The following is a 13,610-nucleotide window of genomic DNA, read 5'->3' on the forward strand; positions in this document are numbered from 1 at the left end:
CTTTCGTCTCTCCAATGCCGGGCTGTTCAAGCACCGCACCGGGAAAAAAAACTCACCAGGCCGAGTCGACCTAGGGGGGAGGCCCAAATCGCGTTCAAGATGCCATTTGCAGGCGGCGTTGCCCATTACGGTCGGGGATTGAACCCGGGCCCACCGTGGGCGATTCACTGCACCATCGCTCCTCGTGCCAAAGTGCATCGGCCAACGTCGACAATGCACACTCACGCGCTCACTCACACGCTCACTCACGTGCACACTCACGCGCTCGCACTTACGTGGATGCGCACAGACACCAAGACTGAAGTCCACAAGTGGACGTGGGGCAGATTGATGCAGGGCTACAAAGCACCCCCCCCCCCCCCCGTGGTGCGGGGGGATAGCGGGGAGGGAATCGGATCAATGCGGCGATGGGAGTGTACCTGGCCGCCTGGCACCGGGGTTAGAATGCTCTCCATACCGATCGGGAGTTCAAGTCCCAGCGAAAAGCCGACTCGGCCCGTCGCGTCTTCAGACGTCAACAATTGGGCGAGCCCCACTCTGCGGGAAGACGCGAGTGGTCATCGTGTGGAGAGACTCGGCCTCCGCCGTGGCAACGCGGAATTCCCACCGCTGGCTCAGGTTCGCTCAGAGAGAGCACGGTCCACACCTGCGTTGCTCGTGTGGGAGCCATGGAGACGAAACACTTCCCACGCGACGTTCCAGGGGTGGGGGGGGGGACCACCTCGTGGGTGGTGGAGGCAGCGTGGGGCCCAGGGAATGGCTCACCTAGGAGGGGACAGGTGTGCGGGCCGGCTCGGATGCAGTGGTTACAGTCAAGTAGAGAATTTAGTTCCACGTTTATTAAGTTATTACTATATTTGTTTCATTGTCCCACAAAACATTGTTTCATCGATTATATACCAATTGTGCTTTTGGTGTCGGAGGCACATGGCAAAACATTATTTTGTTTGTTTGTGTTTTTAATCCATTTTTAAGATTCCCATACGGACAGCGGCCGAACGTCTCGATGCAGAACAACACAGTCCACGACACGCCCTAGCCCGCAGCGTCTTCCAAGAGCCTATCTTACACGGCTAACATTGTTTATAACATTGTTTATAATACATTATTGTTACCATATACCTTTCCTTTATACTTCACCTTGTCGAGTGCAACTGCGCTGTATTAACACGGGAACACGGGGGGGGGGGGGAGTGGGGGGTGAAGTTTACCGGATGACACACGACCTCGTCACAACCGTGGCCCGGCTGCGAAGAGCAAACGTCGGCGAAGAGCAAACGTCGGCGCACTTCAACTCGCAGGCCGAGCGCGATCCAATCCACCGTCACTTTTGTCGGAGACAAAACAAGAGTGGCACTTGGCGAGTGAGGCAGGGGGAGAAGGCAGGCCAACAGGCACCAGCACCGAGCCCAGATGCATCTTGAGGCTGCCTTCATCTGGCTTTGTAGGCCTCGTACGTTAGACGAGCATCCTGCAGGCGCCCCGGACTTGCTCCACGAGTGCCGGGAATCAACACCAAGCCCGACGGTAATTAGGGAGCCAGAGACTCTCCGAGTTTTGCGACGTTAAAATTGAACGCAGCGTTCGCAGCCGAAGCCTCGTGTGCGCCGCCACTCTCGCCCCGTTTTGTCTCCGACAGAAAACACGGCCGGACCCCATTGGTCGATGTGAAACCGTAACCCGGAACCACAGGGAGAGCTCCGTCGGATCGCAACAGGTGACGCAGACGTGCAGAACACGTCACACAAGTGGCCCCCGCTGCACTTTTAAATCAACGTATTTATGCAGTCCCGATGCGTTTGGTTTTTTCAGTTTGCAAGCCGCATCAGTTTGCATATGAACATTGGAAAATTCCATTCAGCACTTTGAAATATTTGCAGGGCAATGCCCCACCGCTTGGGTCGTGTGGCCAATTCGTGTCGTGGATTTCACTTTGTGTGCGTGTAGCCTGAGGAACGCCGCCCACGAGGGGAGAAAACCTCTCACTGCAGCAGCACAGACAGCCTGCTGCACGCCTACTTGCTGTACTGCCTACCAAACAGGTAACGCCTTTTGCTGCCCCGCATGCAGCGTCTCATCACGACCATTGTCGCGAGGGCTCCAATCCCTGCGTGATCCACCAACCCCCCCTCCGAGCGGCTGCTGTTGCCGGGTTAGAGTTATGCATCACCTTCATTTCCTCTCTGGTGATACGGAGATTGGAGATTTCTCCGATTTTAGAGCGAATTCGTGAGAGAGTTGCACGGTGACAGCAAGAGGCATTCATCGTGTAAAATTTCAAGTCCAGGCTTTGTCGACGATCGCACATTAAGTCACAGTCCACCAAAAACAGAGTTGATCAAAATCGCAGTGAACAAATGAAGGAGACGTTCTATATCAACCAGGGTGAGACCATGTCGAGAGATTCACCATCTCTGCACAAAGGGTGGTGGGGGGGGGGGGGTCCGAGGCAGCGATTTCGCGACGCGACGATGACACCGCGGAGGGACGGCGTGCGCTAGAGCGCGTTCCCGCCGGCCGTCGTGGACTTCTCACGGTCGAGTCTAAGTGAATTTTTCACGGGAAAAATATCGCAGCTCGGAAGCCAGGTCCCACTGTGAAAGCGGGGCGCGGAAGAGACCGGCATCGTCGCCCCTGCCGCCGTGTGCGGTGTCAAAAGCCGAATCACGCAAATCATTTGGGAGGAAAACTAAAAACCGGCTGCAGAAACCAAAGTAACCATTTGGGGCAGACGCAACGCACCAGCGGCCAGCTCTTATCTTGCAGGTGTGCGCGTGCCTAGGCAGTGTGTCCAAGGGCTGAGGCTCTGTCGATGACACAAGAAGAGAATTGCACGGTTAGTCGGCACTCTTTCAACAAAGCGGGATCAAGGCAGCGACGCAAGTGTTTGGTCGCCTCACCAGCCTGGCCTTCTCATTCAAGAAGCTTCACATGTGTGTCGGATGACCTCTGACGCAAAGCCGAGTTAGGTGTACGTGGAAGGGACGATACGTTTCCCTGTACGGTACTGTAAAAAACTTAGAAACTAAACTAATTTTATTTTAGCAGGTAAGGCCCACTGAGCTATGTAGCTTCTCAGAAGCGACCTGGCCACAATTGATAGTTCAATGAAGTGGAGCATTGCATGGAAATGTAGAGCAGCCAAAAACCTCTAAACGTATGATGTTGATTCTGAATGTGGAGGGAAAAATCTGAGGACTCGGAGAAAAATCCACGCGACGACGGGGAGAGAGACACGCAAACTCCAAACACACAGCAGGTGTCAGGGTCGGGATCGAAACCACGACCTCCTGTATACCAGGCGAGGTAGTCAACATCTCACCACCGTGGCATCCTGTTGCACAGAGTTTCCTTGCAAATGAGACCATTGATATAGATCTATCAAGGAGCTGTCACCCAGAAAATATAATTAGCAATGAAATTAACTGAAATTAATGGTGGGCAAGACTCAACGCAAAGCGATTTTCTGCTGAAATGACGATGGAGGTGGTACGGATCTATTTACAGCCCTGTGGCAGTGGTGGGCATTCCACAGTCTTAAGGCGGGGCCAAATCCATTTGTCAGAAAACCACGATTGACTTCCCACGAAAGTGGTACTATTTTATCAGCCCTCGTAGAGATGATGCACCGAGTCGATGCCAGACCAGGATATGAACTCGCAAACCTTCCAATTGCGAGCCATTCACTCATTGGCCGAGCCACTTGGCTCTCTACAGTGCCTGGCGCTAAGAGGAACCACAGCAGAGCACAACGACAGCAGCAGACAGGCAGTGGTGAGCCCCGACGCGCGGCTGTGCCAATTTCAGTTCAATATTCTCATTTGCAAAATTTCAGAATCGTGTCGGACAGCCCAGGGCGCAGGCCCTTGGTAACACGTACAGCCCTTGGTCAATGCACTGCTGGGCGAGGACCTCCACGTGCTGTGTGGATCGTGGCGGATACTTGACCGTAGTCTTGCTGGTAAGCAAGGGGGGGGGGGGGGTTACAAAACGAAGACCGACTTTGCTGCACTGCCGCCCTCTGCTGCCCGGCATGTTGCACGACGAGCCCAGACAACCCGCTTCGTGCGTGTTGAGACTGTCCCTGCCAAGAACTATTGATGCTCAACCTCGCATGGCTTCCGGCATCCGATGGGACTGGGAGCATGCCAGGTGGCTTGGCCACAAGCGCAGCCTTGACACGCGCACGTTCAAAACAACAGCCGCCCTGAGTCGGGCTGCATCTTCCTCTACAGACAACGGATCAAATGATCCCCACCTTGATCGCCCATGCCACACTCGTCACCGTTATTTGTACAGAATTCCCTCGTTAGTCGCAAACATGCCATCCACGATTGTGCCTATCAGCAAATCGCTTCGACTGCATTCAAAGAAAGTGATGAGAGAGAATGTGATGTGAGAAAGTAATCAGATTAAGTGATGATGGGGTAAGTTAATTAATAAATTATGATTCAATACTTTAATATTTATTTTATTTACTTCATATTTATAACAAACTTTTTTGTGTGATAATAATTTTGATCTATTTCATAGTTTATTTATTTCAGGTAACTCATTCACGAGCATCTCCAGAACGTATCCATCGCACGTAACGAGGGACTACTGTGGCCGTTAATTGCGCGCATAACTAAAACTGGCCACCCCTTGTTTTAATGCTCCCTTCCCTGCCCCCACGACACTACCGTGTTTTTGTACTGCTTGTTGTTGTCACGTTCTTACCCGCCCCTATTTGACATCTGTAAAAATAAATAATTTTATAGCTCATCGGATTCCTCCAGGATAAATATCCTCATTCTGAATTCCTTGCATCCGAACCTACTTCCTCCCCCCCCCCCGTCGACCCCCAAACTCCCCACCCTCCCTCCGCCAACCCCTCCCCCTACTCTAGCGTACCCCCCCCCCCCGCCGTGCCCCCCTCACATGGTCTCGGGCGAGGTGGAGAGGTACTCCTCAGCCCGCCGGTGCGCCTCCAGCGCCTTCATCGTGTACACGTCCTGGGGCAGCTCCGACTTGCGGCGCAGGAGAACCTTCTTCACCTCGGGCTTGGGCTGCTGCACGCACTGTGGTGGCGGTGGCGGCGGGAGAAGGGAGGAGGCACGCACGGGAGGAGCAACGTGTGAATTGTCGCGACGCTGCTTCGAGGTGCTCTCAGTCGTCAGCGACGCCAGAAATAAAATCATCACCAACGTCGTCATCGCCGTGACGAGCGCGGCCATCAGCGTTACGTGCGTCGTTATGTTTCTGCGGTATTGCCAGCATCGTTGGTGTCACCATCAACCAACCACGTCATACATAGAGTCATCAACACAATCATCATCAGCAGCAGCATGATTTTCATGTGCGTTACCTTACTACAGTATCAGCCAGCCACTGTTACCAGAAATGCCATAGCCAACGCCGCCATAAGCATCAATTTACTTTCCAACAGTGCTTCGATTGTCGGCATGCGCACGTGTGGGTTCACGTGTATAAACATCACCGCTACACATGCGTACAAGTGGAGCCTTTGAGCTAATGGTCTGCAAGCACTCGGCACACGGACAGCAGATGAGGACAACTGCTTCAGCGAGTTTGTAAATCCACTTCAAAGGCTCTCATCGTGGCCAAATTCTTAACATCCACGGAGCAAGAACTCACACCGCCATCATCGTTAAGCATTTCATCTGTCGACTTGCAATCTGAACATTCAGGCTGGCCTGCCTGTGCTCAATCCTGCATTGTGTAAGCAGCTCACAGATCCTGTGGCAGGCAAGTTGCCTTGATTGTGACACATAGCCTACATGCCCGACCACCGCATGCCCAGGCAGCTGTTATTTTCCAATAACAACGCTTTCACGTGGCCTCACAGTGCACCTCGCCTGCCACAAGTGCTCCAGTGACTTTACCATTGCTCAGTGGTGAAGATTGGTGGTTGTTGTTGTGTGCATGTACAATCTTCTGGGAGGCAGTAGTGTAGTGGTTGTACCACACTGTGCTACGGACCCAACTACTTAAGATGAATGCTCACAGGCAACATCAATGATGAATATTTAAATCGGTTCTGGGCCTCCCCGAAGATGACTCGTAATCAAACGAGTACCTAGTGCAGGTTGTAAACTTCGGCACTGTGTGGTGCCAGCCACCCCATTCCCTTGTGCACCGTCCCTGGTCCCAACAGACTGAGGGCTAAATGGGGGATCTGTCGAACTTGTGCGTGCGTGCGAGTTAGTGCATGCGAGTCTGTGCGCACCTGCATGGCCTCCGTCTCCATCGACTTCTTGAGCTGGATGATGTCCTCGGCGGAGGGCGTGTCCGTCTCCATGGAGACCACGGCGCCGTTCAGGTCCTGCTGCAGGCGCGTCTGGTACTGAACGAGCGGTCGCCGCAGGCAACGAGAGGAACAGGGCGGGAGAGTTCGTCAGCGAGCGAAGAGAGTTTTAATCGTAGCAAGATTAGAGGTGGTCGGGCGGCTCAAGCGGCTAACGCTGCATCCGAGCAGATGCTGGGTTCCACCCGGGGAAGGCGCCCGCAGCTATATCGCGTTCTCAGGTCCAGAGGAGTTGGTGGTCTCAGCCCGGTCACCAATTAACCACCGCATTCCACTTGGTCTTTAAAATGTTGTTTCGTTTGATCTTCTTGCAGTCGGATATCTTTGTGGGGGGCACGCAAAAGTGAGGCACCAACCGGGGTGAATGAGAAGTCAACTGAAGTGACGTCAGTCGCAGTTCTGCGATGTCGTTTGCTGGGGGCTGTCCCCGACACGGTGTGAGATCACGCCGCTGGCTACGAGAGTTTAACGTGGAAATGCCTTCGTCTTGCGACGCGATGCCAAGGGCACGAATGGAATGTTGGAACAAAGTTGGCGGGTTACCTTTGTAGCTGGAGTGGGACCTTTGCATCGAGCATGCCACCTGCCTAGTTAATGTGTTGCTTGTGTAAGCCTTGCTTTAATCCTCCCTCCCGTGCCTGATCTCCATATATATGTAAAAGGCAAAGTTGTGAATATGTGTGTCTGTTCAAAATGTTTAGCGTACTTCCTGACATGCAACAAACTTGACATTTGCCATGTGGGTACTTTCCAGACTGTACACCAGGGGTCCTCAAACTACGGCCCGCGGGCCACATGCGGCCCACCGAGGGCATTTATCCGGCCCATGGTCACTAATTGGGCTGCGCTTGTGAGCACTAATTGGGCTGCGCTGGTGAGCACTAATTGGGCTGCGCTGGTGAGCACTCATTGGGCTGCGCTGGTGAGCACTCATTGGGCTGCGGTGGTGGGCACTGATTGGGCTGCCGTGGCGAGCACTGATTTGGCTGCGCTGGTGAGCAATAATTGAGCTGCGGCGGTGGGCACTCATTGGGCTGCGCTGGTGAATGGTTCAATGGGCCAATTGACTGGACTTGCCCCCCAGGCCTAAGGCTGCCAGCCCTCCCCTGGCTGCGCTTGACTGGCTCTCCCTCCCTCAGCTCCCTCACTTGCCCCTCGGCTCCACTCCCAGTGATATTCCCGTGTGCTGAGTAAATGATAGAGGGGTAATAACAGAGTGATCTCTCATCTCTGGAGGAGCTGCCTGCTGTTTTCCCGTGCTGGTCAGTGACAGACAGCCGAGGAGTAGGAAACCCAATTTAAATGACAGTAAGTGGATTTATATTCTGATTGCTATTCAATTATATGAGGTTATATGTTGTATGTTGTGTAAGCCCCGGTTCATAATGTTGTGATCTCTGAGCAGTGCGAGTTCAGCCATATGCTTGTATGGCTGAACTTGCATTAGATTCGGAAGAAAAAAGGCACATGTGCCTTCTTTTTTAAATCCTTTATATTAAGTTCGCTTGCTTGCTTGCGTGCTTGCTTACGACCGTGCAAATTTTTCGGTCGTTTTTTAACCCACTTCCCGTGATCCAATCGAGCTGACATTTTCCACACAGACTCGTTGTGCGAGACAATTAATGTTCGTGAAAAAAAATTCCCAAAATTTTACACTGTTTAGGGAAAACAAATTAAATATTTAATTAACAATTGCTTAATACTGGCAGACAATCATCTGACCCATAGGTGGCAGCCATCTCAAGCCAGAGGACGAGAAAACTCTAGCCGCCACGCATATAAAGGATTTATAGTGAAAAACTTTGTTTTTACGGGTTTACTTGTTCCTGCAGTGGAATCGGATCGCATGGGTCTTCTCCCCCATGCGATCAGATTCCTATGCGAGTTCGCAGATCGCACTGCGATCTGTGAACAAAACTGCAGGTGTAATTAACTTTTTAATGGCACCCGCACCAGTGTGAGCCTGGGGTAAAAGCGGAGTTCCCCCAATCAGACTGCATTGATGGGCAGTGCAGTCTGTATGTCTCTGTGTGGGCAAAGTTATTGCTGGTATATTGTTTTTGTAGCGCTGTATATATATTGGTATTTTACTAATAGTAATTTTGACTCCCTAGGAAACAATGATGTCAAGAAAGAGAAAAATTGACTCGGAGTGTAGGATATTCAAAAAACAGTGGAATTATGATTACTTTTTCATGCAATACAAGGAAAGAGCTGTGTGTCTGATATGCCAGAATATAGTGTCTGTGTTCAAAGAATACAATTTACGTAGACACTATGAAACTCAACATAAAGATAAATATGATTGTTTGGTCGGAGAAGTGAGAAAAGATAAAATATTAAAACTGAAAAATACATTAACAACTCAGCAAAATACTTTTGTGAAGCAGAAGCAGCTAAATATTTCATCACTGCGAGCACGTTTTCAAGTTGCCAAGCTAATAGTGTGCACTGGCAGACCATTCGTTGAGGGAGGATTTGTTAAAGAATGCCTTCTTTCTGTTGCCAAAGAGATGTGTCCAGAGAAGGCCGATTTATTTAGTACAGTGAGTCTTTCAGGACCTACAATTACACGGAGGATTGAAGAAATGGGAGACAATTTCCATCAGCATTTGCAAAACTCCACAAATAAACGTTCCTATTTTTCCTTGGCACTCGACGAAAGCAATGATGTTCGTGATTCTGCACAACTTCTATTTTTTATTCGTGGGACGAATGACTATTTCGAAGTCACAGAAGAGCTTGCTGCACTGCAAAGCATCAAAGGAACAACTACAGGAGAGGATATCTATGAAAAGGTTTGCCAAACTGTGAATGGTTTGGAGCTGAACTGGGCTAAACTAGCCAGTGTGACAACTGATAGTGCTCCTAGCATGGTGGGGTCTAAGAAAGGAGTAATTGCTCGCATTAACCAAGAGATGGACAAACATAACCATTCTCATCCAATAGCCATACACTGCCTCATCCACCAACAAGCGCTGTGTAGTAAATCACTGAAGTGGGACTCTGTTAACTTCATTAGAGCTCATGCACTAAACCACAGACAATTTCAGGAATTTCTGTCTGAGCTAAATGTTGACTATGAAGATGTTCTGTACCACACAGAAGTCCGTTGGCTGAGTCGAGGGAGAGTTTTGAAACGTTTCTATGACTTACTTCCACAGATTACAGCTTTTCTGTTTTCAAAAAACAAAGAAGTACCAGAGCTCAATGATGCAGAATGGAAATGGCACCTTGCCTTTCTGACAGATGTAACATAGCTACTCAACAGTTTCAATGTGCAACTTCAAGGAAAGGGGACGCTCATCTGTGATATGCAATCACATGTCAAAGCATTTGAAGTAAAATTAGGCCTCCTCATCAAACAAGTGAAGGAGGAAAACTTCTGCCATCTCCCCACAACTCAAAATCTGTTAGCAGAAAAACCATTGGTTGCATTCCCAAACAAAACATGTGTGGATTCACTGGAAAAATTGCAAAAGGAGTTCCAATTTAGATTTAAAGAGCTTCATCTCCATGAACAGGACATACAGCTTTTCCGTAACCCATTTTCTATTGACATTGAAAATGTGGATACAATTTACCAAATGGAACTGGCTGAACTACAGAATTGTGACTCTGAAAGACGCATTCAAGTCAAGCAGCCTTCATAATTTCTATGCATTTCTCCCCTCTGAGACATATCCTCATCTCAGGAACCATGCACTGAAAATGGCAACCATCTTTGGCAGCGCTTATGTCTGTGAACAAACTTTTTCCAGAATGAAACATTTGAAATCTCCAACCAGATCTAGACTAACGGATGCACACTTGCATCACTTGTTACGACTAGCAGTGACAAATATGGAACCGGACATTGACCATCTCATTAGCCAAAAGCAGGCCCATAGTTCCCATTAAAATACTGGCAAGTTTGTTGATTTAACTTTACTCTTCTTCATTTTAAATATTGTATTTGTTCCCGTTTTGTTTCTTCACTTCAAAATAAGATATATGCAGTGTGCATAGGAATTTGTTCATAGTTTTTTTTAACTATAGTCCGGCCCTCCAACGGTCTGAGGGACAGTGAACTGGCCCCCTGTTTAAAAAGTTTGAGGACCCCTGCTGTACACCATGCAAAAATTATTAAAATACACTTCAGTTTTTTTTGGGGGGGGTGGGGGAGCTCAATAATGCATATATTTTTTGCACGGCAAGTGAGCTGTGACGTCACATCTGTCACGTGACCCGCGCATGTGGAAGCGTAACGCATTGTAGTGTCGTGGTTAGCGCGCCGCGCTACAAACACGGCGACCCGAGTTCGATTCCCGCTCACGGCCACAACCGGTGACGATTATTTCAACCGGTCCTGGGCCTCCCCTAGGTCGACTCAGCCTCAAACGAGTAACTTTTGTGGTGTGTGAACATCGCCACTGGGGACACAAAGGCGGACGGGCGTGGTGGATCCAAGTCCCGGGCCAAGCCGGGTAGTACAGCTTGTGTCATAAACGTAGCTAGGCTAGCATGTTACACATGCCACTAATACAAATACTTATTACAATTTGTAACAGGTCGCAGAGTATTTGCTCACTCTTAAAGACAGAACGACTCAGAGGAACGGGGAAGAACTGGACAAATGGGAAGGGCAGCCAGCCAGTGAGCCAGTACAAACAACTGCTCAAGCTCTGCAGTCCTCTAGATATTAAGATGTTTTTCCCCCGGGAATGTGGAAGGAAATCGGGGTACCCTGAAAAAATAGGCTCGTGTGTGGGGGAGACACCGTCCCATACAGACGGAACAGGCATAGAGCCCACATATTGCTGGACCGCCTTCAGCGCCGACCACCACTGCCCGGCGAGTGTGTTCGACCTCACCTGTGGGTTTGTCTTTGCCAGAGACTCAATCTTTGTCCACGCCTCATCGCGGTCTTTTAACTTTAGTTTTTCCCTGTGAAAAGACGACGGCTGAAACCACACATCTCACACACACACACACGCGAGGCTGCACGCAAACCCCACCTGGCGCCACGGACATTACTCAACCAGGTGACGGCAGCAACATGAGATTCGTCATCGCGGTGGCACTCATCTCTGAAGGAGGCCCCGAGGTAGGGCTGCAAATTTCACATTATCATGGTGGGGCACAGTCTCCGTGAAGGACGATCCCTGGCGATTTCCCCACTTGGTTGTGCTCGTTTCATCGATCCCGAAACGATGTGCCGAGTGTCAGTCCCTTGACGAGGATTTGACCTCGCAACCTTCCGATTATGGAATTATTTAGATTATGCTGCTGCTACGGTGGTAGCGGTGCACAAGCACAAATAAAAAAAAAATCTGAACATTTGTCAATAACACTGTGGCCTTAAAATGACAAAGATAAATAAATTGATGACAATTTGGGCAACGGTCCCACTTCATAGCACATGTTGTGCTGTGAAGGGCCACTACCCTATATAGTCACTGATTAGAAATTTTTCCTTATCAGGCCACGGTGTTTTATTGGCGAATGTGTTGTTGAGTTGTTTGTTGATGCAGCATGCGTAGCACCGAGTCGTCGCGACTTGCACACACGAGTGGACGCACACACACACACAGGAGTTGCTTACTGCTGCCTCTCTGCCTTGTATTGCTGTGTACAGTCGTCAAAGAGCTTCTGGTTCATCTCCATGAAGAGCTTCAGTGCGTTATAGATGAGCCCGTGAATGGTCCTGCAGCGCAGGGAGCATAGGTCACACAACAATTTCAGTGTGTGGGAGGGTAACGGTGCGTGTGCGGGTAAAGTGGGTGAGCGAGTGACTGGGTGGAAGACCGAGTGGGTGGAGGGGTAAATGGGCGAGTGTCAACGAGGTTAGTGGCCGAGTGTACGAGCGAGTGGGTGGTGGGTGTGCGTGCAGTAGGTGGGCAAGCGAGTTGCAGAGTCAGCGGGAAAATGCGTGCATGGTTGGGTAAGGGAGTGAGTGAATGGGTGAGTGAATAAGTAGGTGAGTGTGTTGTTGGATGAGTGAGCAAGCGGGTTGCTGGGAGGTGGACGAGTGCTGTAATCAGTATGAGTGCATGATTCATACTGCCAATTGATTCGTTGGGAGGTAGAGACGCTAGGAGTGTGTTCCATTCACAGCATTTGTTCATTTGCATTACCTACAATTCACCGAGGATTACTTTCATTTTAAAGGTGTAAGTTGTAGAAATTAAATTAATAACTTACTGAGCAAGGCATCTCATTAACACCCGTATATAAATTAGCATTTAATACCATTTATACTCCCTTAGAGTGGTCTCAACGAGACAGGATCTCATCAGCGCAGTGCAGTCCCTTGAACCAATGCTATAGGGCAGCTTAAGCTGTTGCTGACAGCCTTGAACCATGGGGGGCCACCAAAAAGTAGCGTTTATCAGAGTAGGGGTTGTTGTTAACAAAATAATAAGCGATGAGGGCAAACAGATAAATTACCTTAAAAGTGAAACGAAGGCCAGGATGCGCTCATCTGATTTACGGTCTTAAGCCAGTGGTGGAATTTCCCAGAGGTGTGGACTCGAGTCATGTGACTTGGACTCGAGTCAGACTCGAGTCATGAATTTGATGACTTGCGACTCGACTTGGACTTGCATAACAATGACTTTGTCCCACCTATGAGATGTGGACTCGAGTCATGTGACTTGGACTCGAGTCAGACTCGAGTCATGAATTTGATGACTTGCGACTCGACTTGGACTTGCATAACAATGACTTTGTCCCACCTCTGGAATTTCCACGTTCCTATAACAGGTCCATATTCTTACAACAACCACTCAGGACTTTCAACAGAGGTGAGCCCATGTTATTGACCCGATGGGAACGATAGGCGAAGTCAGGGGCGGCAACCTGTGGCTCCGGAGCCACATGCGGCCTCTCAAGCGCCGCTTCGTGACCATTACTTATTAAGAACCCAGTGTGGCTCTTGCGCTTTTTTTACCGAATTTGAAAAAAAATTGCTCTTCTTGTTATTTTGGTTGCTGATCCCCTGGGTTAAGTCAACCCCCCCCAAGCCAGATTGGAACTTGTGAGTCGGGGGCTCCGAGCATACGAGCGCGTGGACACCCCCCCTCTCCTCCCCTCCCCCCCCCCGCATGGGTGGTGACGGTGACGGCAGCGGACTCTGCCTCACTTGTTCCAGTGGCTCTTGGAGTTGCGGTAGAGCGACGGGAACATGACGGGCAGGATCTTGGCGGCGTTGTCGCTCACGAGGCTCATGATGTACTCGTTGTTCCAGTAGTAGAGAGCGCGCTCCGCCACCTGCGACAGCCCAGCATCACACTCGGCGGCTCATTCAGTTTCTCCACGAAGA

The 13,610-nt window shown here is 50.0% G+C and overlaps 1 protein-coding gene across 1 annotated transcript in view; it reads right to left on the minus strand.

Moving 5' to 3' along the window:
* Positions 1 to 941: 941 nt before the first annotated feature.
* LOC144723686 (serine/threonine-protein phosphatase 2A 56 kDa regulatory subunit gamma isoform-like) overlaps positions 942 to 13,610 on the minus strand; it is a 47,913-nt gene continuing 35,244 nt past the window's right edge. Inside the window, exons 12-17 of the mRNA XM_078602606.1 lie at positions 13,431 to 13,558; positions 11,892 to 11,993; positions 11,161 to 11,233; positions 6,230 to 6,346; positions 4,921 to 5,060; positions 942 to 2,806 (exon numbers count right to left, since the gene is read on the minus strand). Coding sequence (XP_078458732.1) covers positions 2,779 to 2,806; positions 4,921 to 5,060; positions 6,230 to 6,346; positions 11,161 to 11,233; positions 11,892 to 11,993; positions 13,431 to 13,558 — 588 coding nt within the window. The 3' untranslated portion in view covers positions 942 to 2,778. The remainder of the gene's footprint in view (positions 2,807 to 4,920; positions 5,061 to 6,229; positions 6,347 to 11,160; positions 11,234 to 11,891; positions 11,994 to 13,430; positions 13,559 to 13,610) is intronic.

This window comes from Lampetra planeri, chromosome 18 (assembly GCF_965212315.1).
Source record: "Lampetra planeri chromosome 18, kcLamPlan1.2.h2, whole genome shotgun sequence".
In the NCBI taxonomy this organism is placed as follows: Eukaryota; Metazoa; Chordata; class Hyperoartia; order Petromyzontiformes; family Petromyzontidae; genus Lampetra; species Lampetra planeri.